Source organism: Sylvia atricapilla, chromosome 3 (genome assembly GCF_009819655.1).
Source record: "Sylvia atricapilla isolate bSylAtr1 chromosome 3, bSylAtr1.pri, whole genome shotgun sequence".
In the NCBI taxonomy this organism is placed as follows: domain Eukaryota; kingdom Metazoa; phylum Chordata; class Aves; order Passeriformes; family Sylviidae; genus Sylvia; species Sylvia atricapilla.
In genome coordinates, this window is record NC_089142.1 from 73,853,559 (window position 1) to 73,879,367 (window position 25,809).

Here is a 25,809-nt window from a genome sequence, read left to right on the forward strand (position 1 = left end):
TAAAAAGTTTGGCCCCATTTTCTTATGAGCTCCCTTTAAGTACTCAAAGGCAAACAATACTTCCTTACCTTTAACCTTGCAACATGTTGCAGGGATCAGGACAGCTACTCAGATTGTGAAAAAAGTCTCTATACAGGTTTCAAACTTAGCTGTATCAATAGTCTTTACTGAGAGGGAAGACTCTTATCTATTCCTTGAAATGCATTATTTTGTCCTGGGAAGAACATAATTATCACATTAAAAAAATCCAAGAATTTTTCTCCCTCCTTCTCTGCTCCAAAAACCCAACCAAAAAGAGCATTATCCTCTAGCTAGTGCCTACTAAAAAAAATTAGTCTTCACTACAGAAATCTTCCAGCAATGCAGATTTCCAGATTGCTACACAGGACTACCCACCTCTCAAACTGAAAAGTCTTGTTTACTGAGGCATGACCTGGACGGCTACACTTGACAAGGACAGTTTCCTAAGAGAAAAAGGCAAATTATCAATAGTTAATATCACAGGCACACACACAAACCCAAATATGAATCAATCCTAATTTATCAGGTGACAGCTTTAAGGATCAAGAAGTACAAAACCCTTATCTAGCAGTCACCAATTCATGAGGCTTCAGAGCATGTATGATGCAGAGAACTTACAAAACCATAAGAGAGGTTCTCAAAACCCATTCAGGTTATTAAATAACAACCAACAAAACATGCACTTAACTTCAAGAGAGAGATCCAAACCCTTACCTGAACTTTTTATCGGACCTAGAATGTCACAGGCAAGTATATGCAAGCTCCCCAGCTGCCACTACAGGCACAAAAAATTGCAAGAAAGAGTTCTTTTTTTCAGTGTTGGGCAAATTTTCAGAGTGCCTTTTCAGATTGTTTTCATAGATAGTTCTGTCTAGAAAACTAAGCAGAAGATGCACATTTCATTAAGTAACATGCTAGCCCACAACTAAGAGAAAGAGCTGCACTACAACAATCTGTAGAATTCCGTGAGTTTTTAGTGGAATCCACTTTCCAGATAAGCTATACAGTAACTCTGTAAGTCTGACAAATATGTAAGCAGCTCTTTAAACTCTTACCAGAGTACAATCACAGCAGTCTGATGTGGCTTAGCTAGCAAATTCTGTGCTCTTCTGCTCCTCGTAGCAAGTGTTGCTTAATTGCTGAGAAAAGCAAAGAAAAAAGATGTGGGGGCTTACAACAACTTGGTGGAAGCTCTCCAGCACACAAAATAATTCATCCAATTCAAGGAGATTTTCTATCTTATTAACCTGTGATTACATTACTGCATTTGATGGGAATGCATAAATTCCTGAAATGTGCTTCAGACAAGTAGGTTGGAGTGCTAAACTAGTGGCCTTCAAATAAGTATTGCCAGAAGTTATAAAGAGCTGAGCAAATAACAATCACATAACAGTATGTCCAGCATGCAAAAGGCTAATAAACATCACATTTCTTCCTTTGAGTTTATGAGTATTTCTACCTCTTTGGAGAAGAGAAATGTATAATTATCAAACTAATGATGACAAAACACTTACTCTACAGAATGAGCTATGTTACCCACCCCACTACTGGCAAATTTAGCTGAGTACAGATGTCAGTATAACACTGTTACAAAATGGCCAGACATAAAAATTCTAATAGGGTCAGTAACCAACAGGCTCCTGGGGAAGGAAAAAAGTCTGAAAAATATATAGAATTATGGAATATATTTCTAATTCAGATATCAAATTTACTTCCACACCAGCTTTCTCCAAAGTGAGAAATAAGAGAAAAAGCCTCTACTGGCATAACATAGAAAGAAAATAATTGACTGTTAACAGGCAGAAGTTTTCTATGAGCATTTGTAATGACCACATGCAGTCAGGTTTTGAATATCTCTAAAGATGGAGATCCAAACCCTCTCTGGGCAACCTGTGCCAGTGTTTAACTGCCCTGACAGCTTCTTCTCACGTTTAGGCTGAATTTCCTGTATTTCAGATTGCATTCATACCCACTTGGGCTGTCACCACCAGAAAGAGTCTGTGCATTCCACACCTCCTCATCTGCTCATTTTCTCAGGTAGTGACAATGTCAACACTGTTCAATGGCCTAATCTGTGTGGAGTGGCTCAATCTGATGTGTGGTGTGCTCACTCTCCACAGTTATTGCACAACAAGCTTCAGAAGAAAGGCTCAGGCAGTTAATGTTATGTTGAGGAGCTGAGCATACACAGGAAAGCAAAAAGAAAACTTAAAAAATCTTCAAGTGACTCAAAAACTGAAGTGCAATTCTCTTCTATACATCTAGTAAAATCTTAAGCCTTTTTTAAACTTAAATTCAGAATAATGTTTCTCTAGACAAGATGAACAATATGTTAGAAAAGACCACGTGTCTTAAGAATGATATGAATTTCTAAACAAACAAAAAAAACCCCACTCAGAGACCAAATGGAAGTAATGTAGTTTCTGTGCATCTGGTTCTCAAATGTGGCTCTGCCTTCTAACACAATCATGGCAAATAGCTGCCTGGTTATGTTACACACAAGTATTTTCAGGAAAAGAATCTGGAGAGACAGCCATGATCTAAAAGGCAAAACTAATAAACTCAGCATCTCTACCACATACAGTCTTCTTTCATCTTGATCTAAAATTTCCTTTAAATCATTGTCTGGGAAATGGTTAACCTGTTTCCAGAAATACAATCTTTGACTGTGTTGCAATAACAAGTCAAGCTTCATATTTTAATCTGAAAATTGCACATTTATCCTAGCCACAAGCTAACAGCTTCAGTTGTTAACAGCAAAGTAAACAGGCAATAAACATTGTTTTCCTTTACTTGTGTAAGATTAGTCTAAATGGACTGCTTTTTGTAAGAAGGATTCTTGCAACATTTTTTTTTTTCTTAAAATAAATTCACATTAAGAAACTAACAAAAAGACTAGAGGTGTTTGATCAAAACTGAAAAGTCTTTTAACTAAATAAATGTCAAGGCAAAATAAAACATTTGAAGTCTATGTTGTATTTTCCAAAACCAGGAAGTTAGTATTTTGCAAATTTCATTTCTCAGTCAAGCCCATGCTTATATTTATATTCCTAGAATATTTAACAAGATTGAAAGTCATTCTTTCATACAAACTAAAACTTATAAATTGGGATAAGTAAACAGACACTGCCTTGCCTGTAAACACATCAATACTGCAATACATCAGATATCTATATTAAATAATCCAAAACCTAAATATTGCCTAATTTCATTCTTATGCAATAAAATTTATTGGTCAGAAATTATTGCACTATTTTATAGTACAATAAATATGTCAGGATATCCAGAATACTATGTCTACCATTACAGACCCCTGTTCTTTATCTCCTGACATATTTACTCTTTCTTCATCTCTTTATGAGTTCCATTAATTACCTAATTGCACAGATATAGATATGGATATATATAATTCTCCAGAATATGCAAGTGAGAGCTGCCTAATAAACCTATAATTTGGGAGATTTAAATGCATAACATACTGTAGGTAACTTCAGCAATATTTTAAGCACTACACTATAAAAGAGAATTTGGCTCATCACCATGTAAGTAACAGCCAATTAAGCAGCCAACTAAGAACTATGGCAGCTATGAAAATTAAAACCCAAGTTAATACTTTGACCTTAGTTCACATTACTGTTCCTTTTTAAATTTTTATATCTTGGTAATGGCCTCAATTAATGCTGGAATGTCATTTGAATTTGCAACCTCAATGACCATTCTTCCTCCAATGGATCTAAGCCAGGATACTTTAACATGCTTGACTGCAGCACCACATAGGCTGCTGTGGTTCACGAGGTATCAGATTTCTGTCCTAATGCATTAGTTGTGTTGCAATAGTAAAATCTGAAAAAAGCCTGACATAATTTTAGAAATAGCTACAGCACATACAAGTGGCTCAAAGGGACTGACAGCAGGAAGTCAGCAGTGGTTTGACTGTTGCAAATATTCAACCTCCAGTTAAAGGATGGCTGCCCCAGCAGAAGCTCCAAAGTTATTACCACTACAAAGAGTCAGGCTGAAAATAGCAGAAACCACCTGCTATTGGACCCATGGGTAATCAAATCTGAGCACCACCCGACCTTGTTGTTTCAGGTGTTTTAAACTCATGATTCTCATGCCCCTTTTGTTTCTTCTAGTATCTATGAAGGTGCTGTTGAATTCCACCATCAAATACTCACATCATCAGCTGCATATGCTGCTTTTTCTGAGAAATTTCTTTGCCTGTAAGGGAAGAAAAAAACATCAAGAGGAGAAAAAGAGGTACCTTTCAAACCGTAAGTGTTCCACTTAGCTGAGAGAAAACGATGTTTAAAGTGTCTGTGGATTACACACCATCTGAAGAGTACCTTTCAGAATAGCCAGTATTATTGTGCCCTATGTACATACTAACACCACAGTTAATTTTGGATAAAGAACAAATTAAAGTGCAATCAAGCAAACTAATCTGCTTTAGAAAAGACATTTAGAACAAACCAAATTAAGATGAATGCACATGCAAGCCATTCTATTATTTTGAGATTGTTGCATGAGCTTGAAACAAGAGGCTTTCACTTTAGAAAATTAAAGTGAAAAACACCCTCTTTTCAGGTATTTGTCCCCAATCTTGAATTAGTGATTAGTCCAAACTTTGACTTGGATTACTGAGGTGCATAAATCTATTTATGTGTGCAAGTTTTTGAAGAATCAGTCCATAGTTTTACAGATAAGTTTTCTTTAAATTACTTTTTGATACATTAGGAAAAGCTACACGTGACAATTGTTTGCTTGGCCCAGTCCATCCTGTTTTACACTGCAAGTCAGCATCTGATTGCGCTATTTCATACCGCAGCAAAAAAAAGTAAGTGGGTTCCTTCCCATGTACACCAAGCACAAGTGAATGCAAGTTTTAACTTCAGGCTTATTGAAATTTCTTGTCTGTTATTTTTTATATTGTTTTAATTAAAACTTTTTTGTTTTGTAAGATTTGCTGAATGTACTCTTTTGGAATTACCTGGTAGTAAAAGAAAGTCCCAAATCAGCTATTTACTGATAAAGCAAATTATAATGTTACTGGTTTCTAGCCACCCACCTAGTTTTCCCCTTCTTTCTTTCTTTCTTTGTATACATTTCAATCCCTACTTTCTTTCATGTTAGTCATCTATTGAGAATTCAGCCTGTTAAGCAGATACTTGCATCTAATCCCTCTTTTCCTTTTGGATCTTGGAATGTTTTGACACATCAGTTACAGTAAACATTTTATAAATTAGGCTGAAATAGAATTACCAATGTTTGTGGTGACAGCCAATGTGTTCTACAGCATTACAAAACAATTGTAACGCTGAGTGTGTTTCTCTACCCACGACTTTTGGCAGCTCTCACATTACAGCATCCCAGAATTTGTATAGGATAGTGAATACACTCTAAACTGATTGCAGCTGTGTTACTTCTGCCAAGCCAAGGATAATCCTGGCTTGGCAGAACAACTATGGCTTTCTATTGAGATGGTCATACTTTTAGTCTGGGGGATGAGATTGGCTAGAGCCAATTTAGCAGGAGAAAGAAAGCAGCAATTTGTTTTTATGATACCATCATTGTGTCCCCACACACATAAAACCAGAAGAATCAAGGAGACTGTTGTTCTCCTATAAACATAACTATTGTTTTCTCTGTATTTGAATTATGAGTCAGATAGGATCTAACACAACCAAAACTGATTACCTGTCTTGTGATACTGAATGTCCAGCAGCATCATCAAAAGGTAGCAATGGTCGAATCCTGCAGTGGACTCTGATATTTCCTCTCAGTTCCTGGGATAAGAATATTAATCTGTATTTAACACAAGTGACTGGAGAGGATAAATACAGTGAAATTTGTCAACAGACATGAACATGTTTAAGAAAGCCAGTGTTTACCACATCATAGCCCTAGACTCTGCGGGGAGAAAAAGAGAATCAATATAATTTGTCTTAATAAGGTAGGAAAAAGTACTTGAGGAAGTATGAGCTCTTCAGAGCACTGGAATTGTATAGCCCTTTCCAGCTCATATGGAAAAAAACCAAAACAACCTCTGAGCCATTTTTTCCTTCCCTTCATGTTTCTCCTTCCTCCTTACCCGAGCTTTTTCAGATACCTCTATTAACACAACAGACAACATTACACACTCTATTTCTCTTCCACCAGTCCTGAGGAAAATGTGGAATATAAAATATGTTGTATATTTTCCTCTCCACTGTGTTCCTACATGATTAAAAAGCCAGTAGCTGATTTTTCACTCTAGGCCATTTTAGACCTGTTTCTCTCTTCCATTTGCTGGTGATCAGTTCTTCTCATTTTGTATGATTGAACGTAGCTTGCCTGTGAGGACTATTGACTACTGGTATTAATGCCCCATTGCTCTGGGGAATATCCTTTCAGTAAACTGCAACACAAGGTAAAATTTAGAAGGTAAGTACTTTTTAACAAGGAGATTCATTGTCCCAGGTAGAAATACTTTAAAAAATTTTGTTTGAAGGAGGCTTGTGTTTCTAAAAACCAGGTCCTAAATCAGGAAACTCAAAACTAGTCATTTGTGGGGATAGGAAGAAGACTAAATTTAAAGTACAAATAGGAAAAAATTAATCCCAACTGAACCATCACTAATGGCTGAGCAGGATACAGCTAGAGATATCTGGAAAAATAAAAGATGGCTACTTTGCAATATCAAGTTAATAATGTTAAGAATTTTAACACAATTTCAGAAGCTGCAAATTTAGAGAAGAGGATGAAGAAACTCAACTTTTGTTGACTATTCAAAATGGATATACTCCTTAGATCACATGAGTGCATCTGGAAGATCTTGTGTAAAAAGAAAGGAGTGAGGTTTGTTGTAAGACAAATGTGCCTCAGCAAATAAACACATCATATATAGACAGCTGGGGCAAGTGATATATCCATGTGAAATATATTCTTTACTTATATTGGTGAGAAAATAATGGGAATAATTTCAACCAAATAAGCCAATGTTCTGTTGTTAAATATACTTACAATTAAGCTGTTATGTAGAGCCTTCCTCTTCTGCTTTTCTTTCTCATACCTCTCTGTCACCTCTTGTAGAGACTGCTCAAGATCAAAAGCTTTCATCTGACACACTAGAAGAAAGCAGTTTCAGAGATATAAGCTCCATGACTTTACAAAAGGAATTGTCCAGTAGCACCTCATGAAATACAAGCACAAACTTTTTCAACTTCTACAACATTTCAGTTAGGAGGGTTAGCTTCTGATTTACTAGACACTTATGAAAAATCTCAACATAGTTCTTGCTATGTGAAGCTACAAATAATTACCACAAGTGAAGTCTTGAAAAGCAAGCAATAATGTAAGATATTTAAAGGCATTTCAGTTGTGTCAGTTTAGTTAGAGTGATGTTACCTGCCACTGAAGCCTGAAACCTACATTTGAAGCTGCCTGCTGCTAGGATGGGGCAGTCACTTGCATGGCTCATACCACATCTGCACTTATTAGACTCATGTGGGCTAACTTTACAAGAAGTTAACTTGTCATTTATCCTCAGCCTCACTTACAGTGCTACTAATTCTTTACAACAGTTGTAAGGCTTCTCTTTAAAATAGGTCTATCATTCCATGAGGAATTCATAGGAAAGATGGATCATTTGAACCCTAGAGAATCTCTTTCACCAAACTGAGAAGACTTGTACAGGTCATTACAAAAGCCTTCTGACTTCACTAATAGTTTTATTTCAGCTCAATTACATAACACTGAGCAGGCCTAAAACAAACATACAGCCCAGAAGACACATGATGTGACTGTAAGCTTGCGTAAAAAGCAAGCTTTTAGGAACTCCAGCGGGAAATCAATATCCCCAGCAATTAGTGAGGAATTTAGAGATGCAGAGCATCATGCAGTCAAAACTAGGGCCTGAGAGCTGAACTAGTAAGATGGCTACCAGCCTCAATGTGTGCTGCCTTCCAGAGCAAGGAACAGACTTAGTATCTCAGCATGGTCACACATACAATTTAATCTCTCTGGTACAGACCAAAAATCAGATCATTTCAAGGACATTTCTCAGATTTTTTTTTTTCTAATACCTATGCTGTTCATCTCCAGCTCGCAGTTTTCCTCCACAAGTGTATGCATGCAGGGGAAGCACGATGTTAATAGCTGGGGAACCAACATCTAGGAGTTTTACTACAAAAAAATCCTTCTCTTGCATCAAGCATGTGGAGTAATCAAAGCATGCTTTAGTTTGGAGAATCCCATGCAAATATGTTACCATAAATGTTCAAAAGGGCTGCTTACAGTCACTGACCCCTAATCATACTATAATTTTTAAAACACAAGGTTAGATTCAATTGATTATTTCAGTAACCTCCAAAATAAGTATCTTCCTTTACATATTTGTGTACACACACTTCGAGTTCCCTAAGTCTCTTAAATAAGCAGTAAGGTAAAGCAATAGATGCTGAGGGTACTCTTCCATTATTCCAGTCCTGAAAGGAAAAAAGTTTCCTAATGCAAATTTTTTTTTTTCCTGAAAGTAGAGTTAATGCAGTTACAAATACAAACACTCATTTAGCATTTTCCTAGTTTTCTGCTTGGCATCAGATGCAAGCTATACAGGAGTTACATTTTCATCCTTAACCAAGGGGCAGACATTGGGTACATCTGTTATAAAATAAAAATAACACACTCTTCATTAGGCAAGAGAAAGAATCACCACATGAACACAGCCATTACAGACATCCCTTTTCCCCATCCTTTGCCTATTCCATTGATGTGTATGGAAATTTTTTGGGAGCTTGGAATACCAGCAACTTTTCTGTTTAAATGTTACCCATCACAGTAACATCAGTGTAACAGTTGTGATGTCTTGCAAGCCTATGCAAGGCTGTAAAGGCTACAGTCCCTCTCCTTTAATTGACAGTCCCAGAGCTTTTTATTCCCTCCCCTACAGTGCCGCACCAGACATTTTGCTCTGCTCACACAATTGTTTCCTCAGCCACACACAGGTCTAAAAGCAATCATTCCTTCTGAGGAAATTCTCTCCTGGATGATGTGTGGTTTCACAAAGAGTTATACAAACATAACAGAAAGGTCCATAACAGGGACATGAAAAACAGAAGCAGCATAGCCCAGCACAGCCACAGCACATCTGAGATACAGATTTGTAGCCGTCCCCATAGTTCCCTGGGGTTCTTAATATTTCTTGCCAGTCTAGAGTCCTTTTTAAAAAGGAGATCAATCTGACCATGTCTTCTAGGACATACTGCAGCTATAATACAATAGACTTAATACCAACACTTTTGAATTCAGCTATATGTTATATTCCATACTGCAACATTATTTTTAGTATGCCTGTTGTAATAGGTCAAAGGTTTTAAACTAAAAGAGGATGGATTTACATCAGATATAAGAAAGGCAGCTTTTGCAGTGTGGATGGTGAAACACTGGAACAGGTTGTGCAGAGTGGTGGTGGATTCCCCATCCCTGGAAACATTCAAGGTTAGGTTGGATTGATCTCTAAGAACCTGATCTAGTTGAAGATGTCCATACTCACTGAAAGAAGAATGAAAATAGATGACCTTTCAAGATCTTTTCCAGACTATTCTGTGGATTATTCTTTGGCCTGCTACAATACTTCTGTTGCTGGATCGGAGGTCCCTCTCCTACTTCCTTACTCCACACTAAGTGGAATGCTGTTAACAGGCAGCTGACCTGGTGAAAATCACTTGTGGAGTTGAGGATAAACGATGATAGTAGTTCACATTCCACCAATACAAGTAATCAGCACAGTGCAGAGCTCACTTCCTACAACAAAGGCAAAGCACATAGGTGCTAGCACGTGGACAAAATGGAAAGCTTCTTTTTTGATCTTCTCCAGCCCAGAGAGAAAGTGTCCCAGAATTGCAAAGCATATCTAAGTTATTAGGCTTATAAGTCACCACAATTTCCTCTTTCTGATAATATCTGCATGGTGAAGCAATCTAAAAACTACTCTTAAATTTTTATGAATTCTTACCTTTCCAAATATCTCCTGAATTACTGTCTCAGTAGTATCATTTCCATTTTGGTGGCCAATATTTTTAGCAAAAATTATAGCAGGTTTATCCCTGAGGGAAACAGGCCTCCAACAACAGAATAATGAGCACTTCTCTCTCTTATGAATTGCTACTGCTTAAATTCCAATGGGAAAGGTGGCAGAAGCCTGGCTTTCAGACGGTGAACAAATATTTCTAAGCAAAGGACTACTCAGTTATTATAAGAAAGTTTTATAGTTTGTTGCATGTCAACTACAACCTTGAAATTTACCTACTCAAATGCTTCTTCTGTAATTTTCTCCCTTGTTTTCAATTTCTATTTTAAGATTAAACTGGTAATATATACTGTCTCCAGAATATATACTTAGGGCTTTCTGTCTACAAAAGATTACATGTAATTTGAGGATAGCAATTCCAATGGTCATGTTTAACCTTAACAATAGAATCTCCATCTAAAACACTTGACAGAGAACTGAAAACCAGCAAATTCAAAACAAAAGTCATCCAGCAAAGTACCAACAGACTATTTTGTTACAGTTAGGGAAGCTTCTCCTGTTTATGATTTCAAAGAACAATGCACCAGGAAGTGCAAATTGGGAACAGTCAACACAATTTTCCCAAGCCTCTGAAGGAATATTTATTATTTATTTACATCACAGTAGTTTACGTGCCAAATTCAATCTCATATCTGTTCATTTAGCCCCCTGCTTCAAGAAGAGAGAAGCTCACTTTTTAGATAAAGTAATTTTCAACTTTGAGTTTTTTCCTTGATGGAGCATTTTCTCTACAAGAATAATACAGTAATGGAATAAATTTTAACTCAGTACTTAACATACAGGAATAAGTTCTGTAAACACCCATCACCAAGTGTGCTGTTTGTTGCTATTGACAGGAGGAGTCCCACCAGAATCAAATCAGTCCCAAAATGAAATAATTCAAGGAAAGAAAATGTACCTTTTGAATGGCAACACATGGATATCAGAGCATCATAGAGGGTCTCTGAATGTAAATTTGTGTATTTGTTGTAGTTCAAGGCTACATGTCAAACAATTTACTGTGTGTTCACTGCTACACATCAAACAATTTAAGCATTGCATGTGCCATGTGATCCTCAGGCCTGGCAGCAGCTTCACCAGAATCAAGGATATTGAAAGCAGGTGCAGAAATCCACACCATGGGATCCAGGTGTAGGACCAATGCACTTAACCCTCAATGATGAGGGCAGAGTACACTGGCTCTCTTTCCTATGTAGATATGAACAAAGAAGTTCCTGAATTCCAAAATAGCAGTCCATCTGCTGTTAGTATCTACAGCCCAGAAGATGCAACTGGTTTTTGATTCTGAAGTAATTTTTTTTCCAGTAAATACACAGGAATACTAAAAATCAAGTCTATCCTGATTTCAGGCAGTATTTTCAGAAACCTCTGAAATCAACCAAGTCCTTTCCTAGTACAGTCAAAAGCAGACACATTTCAGCTTTATAAAGCAATGCATTCTTTATTCGGCTCTTCTAAAATAGCCAAATAACAAGCCTGAGAACTTCAGTTTAAAAATGTTACAGCTGAGCCAACTCAGCAGCAGCCTAATAGCAGCTGTAATCCACACAAAAGACAAATCCAAATTATCAGTCATAACTTCTGCAGAGTTATTTGTACTTCTAATGCTTCAGAACTCCTTGATGATTTAATGTCAAACAAGAAACAAGGGGTACAATTTCAGTGACACATTTCTCAAAAGTCAAACTCAACCTTTTAATGTTAGTAACATCGAACAATTACATTGTTGATGTTGCATGTTTGAAATCTAAGTGCAATGAGCCTTACTTTGCATTGCTTCATTCTGCAGCTGCATCCCCTGGACTGCTGCCAGAACTTGGTAAAGACAAATCTTGCTTTGACGTTGGAAGTCTTTTGAAAGCTCAAGAGCAAATGAATGAAGGCTCTTCAGGTCTTGCTTAAGCCTCTTCTCAGCAAGAAGAAAAATATGTTATAAAGACACAGAACCAGCAGTTAAGAAGAATCAATATGCAACCCAAATTATTATGGTGAGACATCACAGACAAGGAAGAACCCTCTACTTGATGGAATGAAGCCCTCAGGGGTATATCTTTCAGTATGTTTAGAGAAGAATCTTGCAAAACATTTAGCAATGTAATTTCCTAAAAGTTTCTGAAAGACTTTATGGATCCTTATAATTTTATCATACCTATTTTGACTGTAACACAGCTTCAGGTATAACCAAGTCTCTATTATTTCATCAGATAAAAATAAGTGTGTGTGAGCATGTGTGGGCTCTGTCCACTTTTAACTCATATCCAGAATTAGCAATGAAAAACTGTGATCCATATATCCCTTACTACTTTCATTTTCCTCACTTTGATCAGAAGGTATTTGCTAGGATTCACTCAAGGCATTTCTTGTATAGGCCAGTTCTATGTCTTCCTATGAGAAGAGATGTATTTTGAAAAGATCAGAAACTGATGTTGTTCAGAAAACTATTGTGAATGTAACTCAGAGTAATATACACGATGAGTTTTAAATGTTTGTAAGATCAGCCTATATTCACTTGCAAGACCACTTAAATAAAAACAAATTTACCTGATTTTAGAATCACTAAACTTCTTGACATCCAAGTCCTGAAATGGCCATGTAAAGCCATCTCCAAGGTAAACTTTATGTCACAGAAACAGTGTGATATTTCGTTGTCAGCCTGTGTTACAAAGTGCTACATATTCTGTGACATTTTATTTTTCTAACTGTGGTACTGACCTTGAATTGATAAATTAGTTTCAATGATAAAAAGGCAACTTAAAGTAAAGGGACAAAATCATTGCAATTTGCACTCTCAAAAGCTAAACAATGTAAATGGGAAGGAGTATTTTTTTTGCTATTGTGGATATAGGATGACTGTTCTTCTAGACTTTAATTATTTAGAGAGCCTTGCTCCCTCCTAGTATTCATTGATATCTGATAGTTTACTGCCTCAGTCCACTGGTATTGCATCACAAGCAGTTCTGCCATTCTAGCTAACCAAAAATGTAAAAGACCAACACAAAATTTACAAAGCAGAACATCTGTAATTGGAATAAATCAGCATTTTTACATTGGAAGGGACCTACAACAATCATCTAGTCCAACAATGCTGCAGTTAAGCTGCATCCTGTTGTCTGTTAAGAGTCTGATTTTTTTCCTGAGATACTTGTCAGTCATTTTATGCAGCATTCAGTGCTGCCCTGAGGAAAGCTGATATTTGGTAGTGTCCCTAAAAGGAAGTCACTACTCTATGGAGTAACTTCATAAAAAAGTACTTCCACAAAGGCAAATGTAATGGCACTGGCACTAGGTGAACAGTTTCAGCCTTTCTGACACAAAATTACAACCTGAGTGAGCATACAGCAAACTACCCTTCTTGTGAGATCTGCCAGTGAACTCTTAGTAATCAGTGGAGCTCTCAAATGCTTTTTTTAAAGGATTTGCCTGCCTGGTTAACAAGTATCACAATTACTGTTTTTAGGGATGGTCTCTATGACAGTCAAATGGGGAACTGTAAAGTTTTGATTACAAAAATATCTGTCTCAGGTATTATTAGCACCCTATATGTAAGATCCTGGAGCTCAGGACCATCAACTTTTACCAGCCTCTCAGATGACTTTGCAGCCTATTACAGCAAAATCACTATGAAATCATTCCTATACCTTACTGTAAGCTCTGTTGTGAATACAGTAAAGCTATAGATCAGGTTCATATCACACCATTTTCTGGGGTTTACTATATTTGATAAGCATGTAAATGTTTAGGGTGTTGATTATGCCTACATTATTAGTAAATGCTTTTACCTTTATTGCTCCATGCAGCTGGGTTACAACAGAACTCCTCTGCAATTTCATCTGTTGGCCATGAGCAGCATAGAGCTGCAATATTTCATTAGTGCTTCTTCCAGCCAACCCTTGATACTATTAAAAAAAATCACAAAAAATCACTTAAACCACTCATGTTTCCTATTGCATTCTGACCCCTTTTTCTCTGTAAATATTTGTAATTCAGTGAACTGATTACATAGGATGTTGCTAATACTAAATTTCTTTGATTTTTACCTTTTTCTGAGTCATGTGAAGAATCACCTCATGGTAACAGGCCAACATCATAAAATTCTACTTTATTAGGGTTGTAAACCTGAACACCAGGTTACTAAAATGCTTTTGCAGTACCTAAACCCTCTTACTTATGCTTGAGCTGAATCTACAGGGTTAAAACTGTGCCTTCACTTAGGGAAAAGAGCTGGTTACACAGCTGGATTATGTGTCTCTGGCAACTAGATTTAATGCAGAAATCACTGTGGAAGGACGTGAAACAGAACAAAGACAAATATACAGGTGTTAACTGCTGAAGTCCTGAAGTAGTTGGTAGTACACAGCCCCCAGCTTTGTGCCCCACCCTAACACCAACCCCACGACAATCAGTAGGGGTGCAATGGTGCCAAGATGGGCCAACAAAGCCCTACTGTGGGTCTTCAGAGATCACAGCAAACCAAAACACATTTTAAAGTTTGTGAAGAAGAACACTTTCTAACAATCTAAAATTACCTATTATGAAAAAGAAATTTTTAAGGCGAACTTGGGAAATTTTTGAGATGTTGAAATCAAAAGGAAAATAGAAATAATGCACCTTTAAACATGTACAGGCATGAATGCAAAAAGAGTCATATTGGTAGAGACTTCTTGAGAAATTTGGCAATATGGAAGAATCTGTATTATACTAAGAAATGCATTTTTGTAATTTTCTGACAGTCTTGGTGATTAAAATGAGCTGCAACTTCTTCATCTGTTTTCCCCTGCCACCTGTTGACATCTATCACACCTTAAACAGTACCACTTGCCTCTTCTTCTATTTTTGAAATGCATTTGTCTCTTGCACAGACTTATTTCCTACTTTATTCACACCACATATTCTGTGACTGCTATTCTCTGCTATTTAAACTAGGAAAGCATAGCACAGTAAACGACATGAAAGAGGTAAATTTGTTCACACAATGGATGTGATTCAATTCCAATCATGTGATAACAACAGGTAAAAAGCAAACATTTTATTGCAGTTTAAATACAGGCGATATTGGCAAAACCAGTACAACACCCTGAAGCTGTTAGGATAAAAAAAGATTGTATTTTCAAAAGAAAAGTGCTTCATCACCTATCGAAACCAATATTTTCATTTGGCTTTTTCACCTTCACAAAGCATGACTCTTCTATTTCTACATGCAAGTGGAAGCTGTATGACAATGCACCACCTTTGCACTAACAGAAAAAGTTCTTACAAGAAATAGCAGGAAGAAGATTTTTTTTAATTGTTACAGGCTTTAAGCTCCTAGATATTGAGACTGATTCTATACAGTGCTTAGATGCTCTGAAAATCTAAGGATTTTCAAGACTCGCGTTACTCAGATGCAATTTTTACAAACAGCTTCACAAAAATGCACAGGAGTAGTGCACCAGAATCAGTATCTCTAATCACACGTGAAAAGTTAAGCATATGTATATAAGCAATTGCAGTACTCAAGCCTTGTTGCTAAGTAAGCTTAGGACAGTTAAAACCTCTTTTTAGCACCTAATCTGCACCATCTGCACAGATTCCCCTTGACCCTCCACATTTCTCAACACTAAGATAAAAGCAGAAAGGTCGATGCTATTGTCATTGCAGCTCTTCCACTATCAAGTTAATATTTATTGCAAATGTTGCCTCGATTTTGAGGTTTTCTCCAGTAAAAGTTTTAACATTCAACAGAGTTGTTCATAGGCCAGCACTTGCAAACCTGTGCTTAAGCATAGAAGCAAAAAATGGACTGAAACATTTTTATAGTCAGCTTTCTTATAAGCAGAAGTGAAATTGAACTACTCAGTAGAGTTCTCCAAAGGGAAATCTCAGTTTTGCAATCAGATTCATTCTGGCAGACAGCTTTATGTAAAGAAGGCTACAGGGTCAGGACCTCAAAGACTGCTAATAAGAGCAAGGGCTTTTATTAGGTAGATAAATAGACTTCCAAACAGGAAAAAGCAGGGCAAAAGGAGGAAGAAATAATCTGACTTCCTACGTTCAGTAACAATCCCTCCAGTATGCAGCTGGGACAACAATATACCAGGCTGCAGAACACAGGAGAAATGTTCAAATTCATCACTGTCACAAGGATGTAAGAGAAGGTCTACAGCAGGAGACAACGTTTTAATAAGACCGATGCAACCCTACAGACAAACATTTACACTGAAAATCCTTATTTATGGCAATGCTCATAAGTTTGTCTCCAAAGCTTCCCAGCTCACTCCAGCCAAAATGAATCCAATTAGCTTTTACAAGTTCAGAATGAGACCTCTGTTAACCCTGGTCCCTGTGACTGAACATGTTACAGCTCGATCACTCAGGCAGCTCCATGGGCAGATCTGAAGGATCAGGGACAGACAGACAAGGGCAGGAGCTTTTCTCACCAGCACAGCTGGTAGAATATTAGGACATATGGTGCAACATTGCTCAACCTTAAATAATACTAATTTCAATTAGTATTGCTTTTAATAGAGAGTCTTCAATTAAGGTAAAACTATTTCATAGATTTCAGTTCAGCTCATATTTTCAGATTGCTGGGGCAAATTAACCAAGAAGAGGCAAATTTTGAAGGTGTATTTAAATAACTGCCTGAATCAGTGCAAGAACCATCAGCTCAGGGTTAATTGCAAAGGATTTAATTTGACATTGTTTCTGGCTGATGGTGGTAACACAACCCATACCTTTTGTGTGTCTGTAGGTGCCCACTTCTTCCAGCACATTTTTCAATAAAATGAAGCAGCTCTTTATTTCAAAATAGAGGCTTCATCCTCTAATACACAGGCAACTCCTTCCTACATCTGATACACCTTACTGACTAGAATAATTTCTTTCTTGTGCTTGTGAGGATAAAAAAATAATCAGCTGAAATACTCAAGGCTTTCAATGAATATTGTAAAGCAGAACAAAGACAATAAAACCATTTCCTCAAGAATAAATTAGCGTTCTTCTGTATACCTAGCAAAACTCATTTCAGATATACCACCTGTTTCCAGTTAGACTTTGAAAAATGTTAAACCCATTTTTATCCATGGGTGTTAGCAAACCCACAAGGAGGGCAAATGGCTTCCGTGAGGTCACCCAACCAGTTAATGTTTCAGCCCAGATTAGAAACTCTTGGCCAAGTTTGTATTGCCACTAATACTCACAGCTGGCTCTGCTCTAGCAGCCTAGATCTATATTCAAAATTCTTTAAATCTCTTGAAATCCCCCCTTTGAAGGCCCTAAGCATTATCACAGACTGCTCTTTATTTCAGTGAGGGTCTAGGAATAGCTTATGGTTGTGTAGAAGGCCATAAGGGAATGAGGGCATCCAGCTGTTGCTGTATGCTGTGTGACAGGGCACATGTGCAACAATACCAGTATTAAAAACACAGACAGCAGGGCAGCCCTGGTAAGTCTACTCCTAATGCAATGTCTCTCCTGCGCTCTGTGAACAGTTCTTTCAAAACATCATCCCAATTGTCTATAAATTGTCTATAAATATTCCTGAAAAATCTGCCATTGTCTTTTAGACAAACATGTTCCCTATAAGAAGAAATAGTCCATATTTAATGCTTCCCAAGTCATTCCCTCAACTTAGCTTTCTAGATTTAAAACAATAGCAAACATTAAAATTCAAGCTGACTTCTAGTTACTTATCAGCCTGTCATTACTGCTACCATTCATGATTCTGAGAAGAGATGCTGAGCCTTAATCCCTTCATAGATTTTCCCAACTGGTAAAGAGGACAAAACCTGAAAAGAAGATGGCAGATTTCAGTGTCTTTTTTTTCTATTTCCACAAAAATTCTTTTTGAAAAAAATAAACAACAGTCACCTCTGCAAGTTTTAGATGAAGAGCAGCATTTTCAGTTTCCAGGACAACTATTCTTTCTTCTTTGGTCTAAGGAAGAAAACCCACCCAAATACACAAAAATGAAAATTCAAAAAAACCAGTCTGATTATCTGTTTCATTACCATATTCCACTGTTTCTCGAACTTCTGAGATCAATAGATTACCTACCTCATCTCGTAATCACAATAATATTTGTATATGAACATGTAAAAATTAGGATAAACTCTTAATAAGCCTTCATTTCTGTCTTTTCTGTGATGCTGCTTGCTCGTGTGGGAACGCATAGGTACACAATTCAAAGCGCTTTTGCTTTGCGAAACCACCTCCTCCTCCTGCCATTTTCCAGAACCGTGGTCCTTAGAAAATCGCTATTTTGTTTATTTATACATAAGCACGTAAGTTTCACTTCCAAGGCAGCACTACCGGAAGTCTTCGACAGTGTCAGACGCTCCCTCCGCACCGGGGCGCCTCCCGAGAGCGCGGAACGCCCGCCCTGCCCTGCCCTGCCCTGCCCGGCGGCGGGGCCAGAGGGAAGGGGCGCTGCCCGCTGCTGACACTACTCTGCCCCAGCTGGAGCGGGCTCCTCCAACACCCGGGGGCCGCCGAGCCCCAGCACCGCCGGAGCGCGGATCCCGCCCGGGACCGAGCAGTGCCGGGAGCGCGCCCGGCCCTCCCGCCCGGCGGCCGAGGCGCGGCCCCGCAGCACGTGCCCGCCCGCAGGCCCCGCCCCCGCCCCGCGCCCCCTCACGCGCAACCGCTGCTCCAGCTGCCGCAGGCGCTGCGCCCACACGGAGCCCGGGTCGAGCCCGCGGCGCGGCCACATCATCCTCCCCGGTCCCGCGCCGAGGCGGAGCGGGAACTCCTCCGGCTCCGGCTCCGGCTCCGGCGGGGATTTAACCCCGGACGCGTCTGGGGCGGTAGCGCGGCTGCCATGGCGACGGGCCCGCCCCTTCCCCGCCCAGCCAGCCGTGCCCTGTCCCTGAGTGGCACAGCCATCAACCAATCCGTGAGCAGGGAGCGGGAACGGGGCGGGACCACGGCGGGCACCAGCTGGGGAGAGCGCCCCCCGCAGGGAGGCTGAGCAGGGAACGGGCGTGACCCTAATGGCGGCCTGGGGTCACTCCGCCGGCGGCGTTCCCTGGGACAAGGGGCCTCAGACGTCCATACCCATTATCCAGAGGGTCGGGGGATCCCTCCGCCTGTGGCGTCCCCATCTCAGAGACCAAGGCCGAGGATTGGGGCAGGGAGTGCAGGAATAGAAGGAAGGACTGGAGCTCCCAAGGCTGCCCGGTTCCCGGGCCCAGGGGCACAAATCTCACACCCGCGCAAAGGGCGAGGAGGAGAAGGACAGAGTTGGGAGCTCTGATGTTGTCTACGGGACTTCCCGCTAAGCAGTTGGTGATGTGTGCTTTGGGCTAAGGCTGTAAGGGCCACAAAGAAGATTAAGGGATAGGAACATCTGTTACGTGGAATGTGCTGGGGGAAGCGCAGCCTGGAGGAAGGGAAGGCTGAGGGGATCCAGTCAGTGTGTGGAAATACCTGACGTAGAGTATGAGCTCTGTGGGGACAAGAGGCAGGAGTTATTAGGTAAGTCAGTAAGGATAGTGTAAGCATAGTCAAACACTGGCGCGGGCTGCCCCAAGAGAACATGGAGTCCCCACCCTTGGAGCTACTCAAACCCCAGTTAGACCCAGCCCTGGGCAAGCGGCTGTAGCTGACCTTGCTTTGATGCTGAGCTAGATGATGTGCCACAGAGTCTGCTTAGTAACTGCGACCATGGCTGGCATTAGGGCTGGTCTTAGGACAAAGCCTGTGGGTTCAGGTGGTGTGGGACTCCTGAGAAGCTGCCCAGAGCAGGAGTTATTCATCCAGGCTATGGCTGGGGGTCTCACACTAGGGCTCCCAAGATGAAAATGTCACATGCATTGGCAATATTACTTGGTACTCTACAGTATTGCACTGAAAGATTTACACGGTCTTGAAAGCAGTCATTATACTATTTGGCTATCAAACATGTAAGTATACCAGATACTGAAATGTCAGCTTCTTGAAGTGGGAAATAGCACTATTTTTGCACTATAGTTGTTTGGGTTTGGTTGTGTTGGTTTTTTTTTTTTTTTAAACCAAAACCAACATGATAATTACAGAGGAATCCAGTTCTGCAAAATAGCAGTCTCAAGTTACTCTCTACTGATCATGGCAAATGTGCTCTCACGCAGGCAGTAGAAAATCGAGAGACCCAGAGCAGTGAATCCCTCCATGTTTGGTACAAAAGGGACAGTGTTCCTTTACTGAGGAACCCAGACAGAGCCCATCTATCACAGACCAAACTAAACACCCCTGTGCAGCTCTATCCACCATCTTCTGGGATCCTGCATCTTCAACAGTTGCTACAATCTATAACCTCTTTTAAAAAAGCCTCTAGTTTAAAAGAAAAAAGACCCATCTGGCTGGTTGGGTTTAGGCTTGGCACACAAAAGTGTAACTCAGCAGTTCCTCCTTGCAACTAGTTCTGGTTTGATGGGAAAATGAGAACTGACAAATGGATACAGGCTAAAAAAACAGTTCAGAAATGCTGCAATGGTGTGGATGTTACAAGATGTTTGCACTAGGTAAGGCAGACAGGATTTTAATCAACATCAGCTATTTGGGGGAGGAAGATTTAGTTGCTTGCCGGGTGTGACTCACCGTTCTTGACAATGAGCTGTGGTTTTATATGTAATGCTTATCCTGCAGCAGCAATCAAGTCAGAACAATGTTATTTTCCAGCAAAACTCAGCCTCATCCCAGAAGGATCACCTCTGAAGTGTTATGGGTAATCTCTGCCTTACTGTGGATTTTACCCACTATTAATGAGATTAAGGATCTTGTTTCTGTAGGCTGTAACAGACAATACTTAATTTACCATCACTCTTTGAAGTAGTAACCTAAAACTGAGCATCCACTATTCCTATTTAGTCATTTCTCTGTGCACCTCTGAAGGTCAAATAGTACTAAAAATTGCCTCTTCAGTAGAAAAACAATGCACCTCAGTATGATGTGTGACTCATCATAACAGCAAAAAATCTCCTTAGGGATCTTCCTTCTGTTTTCAAAGCTCAGGAGAGGTTGCTTGATGGGCAGGGAACAAAACAGCCTGTTGTTGATACTGGTCAAGAAACAATTATAAAATCCAGCAATCTTCTAGAAATGCTGCCAGACCGTACTGCAGCCCATCCTTCTACACTGATTCTCTGCTTTGAACAATCTTTTTTCCCCAAACTTTTACCAACTTGATCCCATATTTCCCCTGCAAATGCAAGGCCCTGCCATATTACAGATCTTTCTGTGGAACTTCAGGGCCAGAAATTTAATGGAACTGTCTAAATCCACATTTAACTCTATTAATTTTAGCATCAGTGAAATACTATACATGGATTACAAAATCCATCAGTGGATTACAGATCTTAGGATACTATTAAGTAAGCATTGTCTTGAATACTTCTCATGCATTTCACTTTAACCCCAGCAATGGAACCAACGACACCCAAGAGGTACCAGCTTCATGAACTTGCGATGAGCTGTCCATTGCACCATTCCTAAATGCAGTAACAAGAAACACAATGGGTAGAAAAGCATTTGGGAAAAAGCCCAGGAGAGATAGCCACTCTTCTGTCAAACACAGAGAGATTCTGCTGTACGTCCCCATGTTTTCTACTGCCTCTATGAGGTGACATTCTCCACACTCAGATGGTAACTTGAGACTGCTGTACTGCACACAGCCTCTAAAGATTATGTGGTGAAGCTGTAAACCTTTCATTGCACATTTTTTGGTAACTGCAGTTCAGCTCTGAGCACCTGTCAGTAATGATAAACTGAGATTCTCTGGGGAGGTGTCTTGCACTGTGGTCTCATTAAGTTTACCTGCTATTACAGCTGAGAAGGAAGTCAGGCAACTCCAAATTTTTAACCTGTGAGGCTTTGCCTTCTGGGCCACACAGCCAGTAACTGACCCTGAGATAGCAGTAGCATTCGAAAAAACAGAAGGAATTTTGTTCCAATTCTTATCTTCACATACATGAGTTGCTACATGTGTTTTATGATTGTTATCACTGAAGCTCATTTTTTACCAGCACTATGTTTTGTTATTTAATTGAATTAGCAGGTAAAGAACAGGTTGTTTTATTCTCCTACTTGGGTACCCATTGCTTGTACAAACAGCAATCTCTACGATCGAGTATATTGCTTATTATTTCAGGGAACAGGATGCATACTATGGACTTTGTCAACATCTTCATTTCCCTGCCTTTTCCTCAAACCCCGGCAGTACTGTAGTACAGACTACCTAAAGGAGTTGAAAATGTGTCTATGGATGATAGGTGCACAAGGGAGAACTTCACACAGGTGTAAAATGATTGGTTTTGTAGCGGGCTGACTGCCAATATAACTTCACACAGTTAGCACCGTAAGGGCCATGGTCAGTAAAACCAAAGCTGTGCTGCCAGGGCTGACAGCTCACGTCCCTAAAGCACAGCAGGTGCTGCACTGCCCTCCAGCATCACACCGCTCACTGAGCAAACCTGACCTCAGGGCATAGCCCAAAATATTTTTCCCACTGAAAATGCATTGCTACTGCTGCACATCACACATAGCTCCTCTCTCATCATCCCTGGAATAGTTTGGTCTAGAAATAAAAGTTTCTATTACAAGTTTCACAGCTGCAATATCCACAGACTGAAATACACCACATTTTGCTTGTACTGGCTCTTTTGTTTAGACTGAGGGACTCACATACAGAAGGATTGTTTCCATTTTCTTCAAGTCTAAGAAAATTTCAGTATTAAAAGCTGAGTTCTTGTGAGGTTATAGGTGGCTCTCAATCCCATCTTCAGCAGATGTGCAGCTACAGCAGAAGGCATCCACAGCACTTCACCTCCCCAAGCAGAATTTGAACTGCTGACTCCCATTAACCACGGCAATCCCAGTTAGAGACTCTGCATACACTGTTTACTTTTCCAAAAGACGCCATGTTCTAGGTTCTTCTTTGCTGTTAGGAAAAACAACTTTGCACTTAAGGAAGATACAAATACAGTGTGATTAGTCTGTATAATCAACACCACTGGTATTGACTACTTTGTAAATTGCTGGTTGTGCTGTAAAAATCACTTCCTTCAAGTCATCACTATAGGTATCAAACATTAGGCTAAGAAATTCTCCTCTCTGATTAGTGAAGGTCAGTCTCTGTTGATTCTCCATGTAAAAGTAATTTAAGGTTTTCATATGAGATACACTGACTTCTCTTGTAAATAAATTTTAAGAGGACAGGCAAGGCAAAAAGATATTAAGAGCCACTCTGGCTTATCACAATGTTGGCAGGAATGCAGAATTAAATAAGAATACAAAAAACATTTAATGCAAAGTTAAATACAATACAAACTTTATTAAAAATAGGTTGCAAGTGAAATACAGTAGAAATGGGAAACTACAGCAGTTTTGATGTTTTTTTCAAATAATGCACAGACAAATATGAAAAGCACTTTTACACATATTCACACTTGACCCGAATGCCCAATAGCGGCCAAATCCACTCGACTGAAGGTTATAGGTATTTTTTGCTAAGCCTTTTTCAGAGTCTAGCAGCAACAGTAATTCAGCCACAGCGTAAGTTTTTTTTCCTCAAGAAAAATTTGTCACTGTAAGGCTGCTAGTGTTCTCAAGATAAATTGGGAGAGGCTTGCTTTTGCTGATGAACAGACATAGCAAGCATGCAGATCCTTCATTAACACTTTGAACCAGTTTAATCTTCTACTTCATATTTAACAGGTGAAACGGTAAAAGCACACTTTCAAATAAGAAACCTGAAATACGTAAAAAATATTTACACTCCAATTTTCATTAACTCGCATTTATTTATCATACAACTCTTATTAAAAGTGATTCTTTCCTAAGGCAGTGAAAGTCTACCCCTTTGTATTTGGAAGTGTGCACAAATCCCTAAATATATATTTATAAGAGAACAATATGATACAGGAAAAAAAATCATCTAAAGCCAGTAAAGGGCTTTGTCAAATAGAAAATTTGTTTGGAATCACAATATATATTGTCTTAACATCACACAATGAGAAAGACTCTGATGAGGTCCTTATTCCCAACATCATCAGCCACATAAGCATAGCTGAGGAAACAGTGGGAGGAAAGAGATTAACAATTTAAAATTAAATAAGGCTATAACAGTGTGAAAAAATAGCTTGAACTGCCAAAAAGGCTTTCAGTACAACAGTAATAGGATGTCAGTAGAACAGCTGGACAGAAGAGGAGCTCGCTAGCACTGCTTTCTCAGTGTGAGCAGGGATGGTTCCTTGCCTGCACACTAGCTCTGTTAAAGCTCCCACTTCCAGACTGCAGTATGGTATTTGAAGCTTTACACTTCAGTCCTCTTCTCTAATATGCCAATTCACACATCTCCATTGGAAAAAAAAAATAAATCTATTGCTGAACTGATAATAACAGACTTATCAATACTGTTCCAGGCCTAATAACTTGTCCAATAACTTCTGATCTGAATTTCTCAGAAAACATTCCCCTGTGTTCTGCTCACCTTCTAACTGGAATCCTTGCCTTTAACATACTACTAACATTTTGGTCCTAGCTGATGAAGGGCCACAAAGTGTAGCCTACTATCTATTGCTTATGTACTTTTTAATGAAACAGTTATCCAAAGGTTGTTATCTTCACATTTTTCAAAGTTTGAAGCACATATAGTGAGGATGCATCAACATAGACTTTTCCATAACTACAGATAAAATCTCAGGCATCCATTTTAGACCCAACAAATACATAGGAATAGAAACATTTGTATTCCAAGATGCTATCTAGAGAATGTGTGTTATGCCAGTACTAAGTAATGGTAAGATCTGTATTGATATGTTGATCCTTCTATGAACACCATACAGTATGTCAAACTTGAATATGCAACCTTATTTAAGGTGACCCAGACATTGGCGTCTTGTCAAACAATCTAAAAAAAACTAATTTCTAGTGCACAGTTTAGTTTAGGCAGTTCAAGCTATTCTCACTCTCTCTGCTCAGCAGCTAAAACAAAAGTGTGTCTGTAAAACACCAGGAAACAGAACTTATCTTTGACAAGTGCTACTTGGTCTGGTGCAAAAGAACTTAACCCCCAAAACAGAAAAAAAGTTACCTTCACGTGATTCATATCTTTAAAAATTTACAGTGCTTTCATTGTATAAACCACAAGCTCCTGGCAAAGTAATCAGTTTTCTTGCTATTGCAACATCTCTAAGTCTTAATTAACAGTCTTAGATATAGAGGAATCAAAGTCACTCCTTTCAGAAAACATTCATTTTCTGTTCATACTTAGTAGTGTGCCCCCAATCTCAATCCCTCAATTTGGAGATCATCTGTTACATCTGATAAGGTGCTTTAATCTTATTTTGTGTTCAACTCATTTTCCAGTTCCATTAGTTTCCTAGAAGCTTTTACTTTATTGGAGACATCCTGACCCTGTGAAAAAAGTCGCTGGCGTTCCCTGAACGTCAAGTTTTCTGGTGCTCCAGGTAAATCTGCATCTTGACTGAAAGGGAAACAAAAAGTACTTTTTATAATTCTTATTTACAAGATCCTTAAACATAATCATCCTTGATGACATGTAATGACTACAGCAAAGGAGTCTCCATTCTGTGTTCTAAAAGGTTTTGTTCCTCACACATACCTTTAACTCTGACACTGTGCTATCACATTAGAGAAATTTATGACTTGACCATTTATTCCATGTCCAAATAAACAGAAATGCTTGCGAATTTCCAACATGAATGGCAGGTATAAACTAAAGCGCTGCCTGTATTAGCACAGCA

General features: G+C 39.1%; 2 protein-coding genes across 22 annotated transcripts in view; both read right to left on the reverse strand.

The window, feature by feature from the left end:
• Window positions 1-18,830, reverse strand: part of KIF25 (kinesin family member 25) — a 41,600-nt gene extending 22,770 nt beyond the window's left edge. Inside the window, exons 1-8 of the mRNA XM_066315830.1 lie at window positions 18,705-18,830; window positions 17,939-18,004; window positions 13,870-13,986; window positions 11,858-11,996; window positions 7,024-7,127; window positions 5,719-5,807; window positions 4,200-4,242; window positions 397-464 (exon numbers count right to left, since the gene is read on the reverse strand). Of these exons, the coding sequence (XP_066171927.1) occupies window positions 397-464; window positions 4,200-4,242; window positions 5,719-5,807; window positions 7,024-7,127; window positions 11,858-11,996; window positions 13,870-13,986; window positions 17,939-18,004; window positions 18,705-18,782 (704 nt within the window). The 5' untranslated portion in view covers window positions 18,783-18,830. The remainder of the gene's footprint in view (window positions 1-396; window positions 465-4,199; window positions 4,243-5,718; window positions 5,808-7,023; window positions 7,128-11,857; window positions 11,997-13,869; window positions 13,987-17,938; window positions 18,005-18,704) is intronic.
• Window positions 18,831-23,355: 4,525 nt separating this feature from the next.
• The window catches only part of AFDN (afadin, adherens junction formation factor), a 115,249-nt gene continuing 112,795 nt past the window's right edge, over window positions 23,356-25,809 (reverse strand). For all 21 annotated transcript variants that reach the window (XM_066315816.1, XM_066315815.1, XM_066315808.1 and 18 more), the window contains one exon: window positions 23,356-25,529. In XM_066315816.1, the coding sequence (XP_066171913.1) occupies window positions 25,385-25,529 (145 nt within the window). In that variant the 3' untranslated portion in view covers window positions 23,356-25,384. The remainder of the gene's footprint in view (window positions 25,530-25,809) is intronic.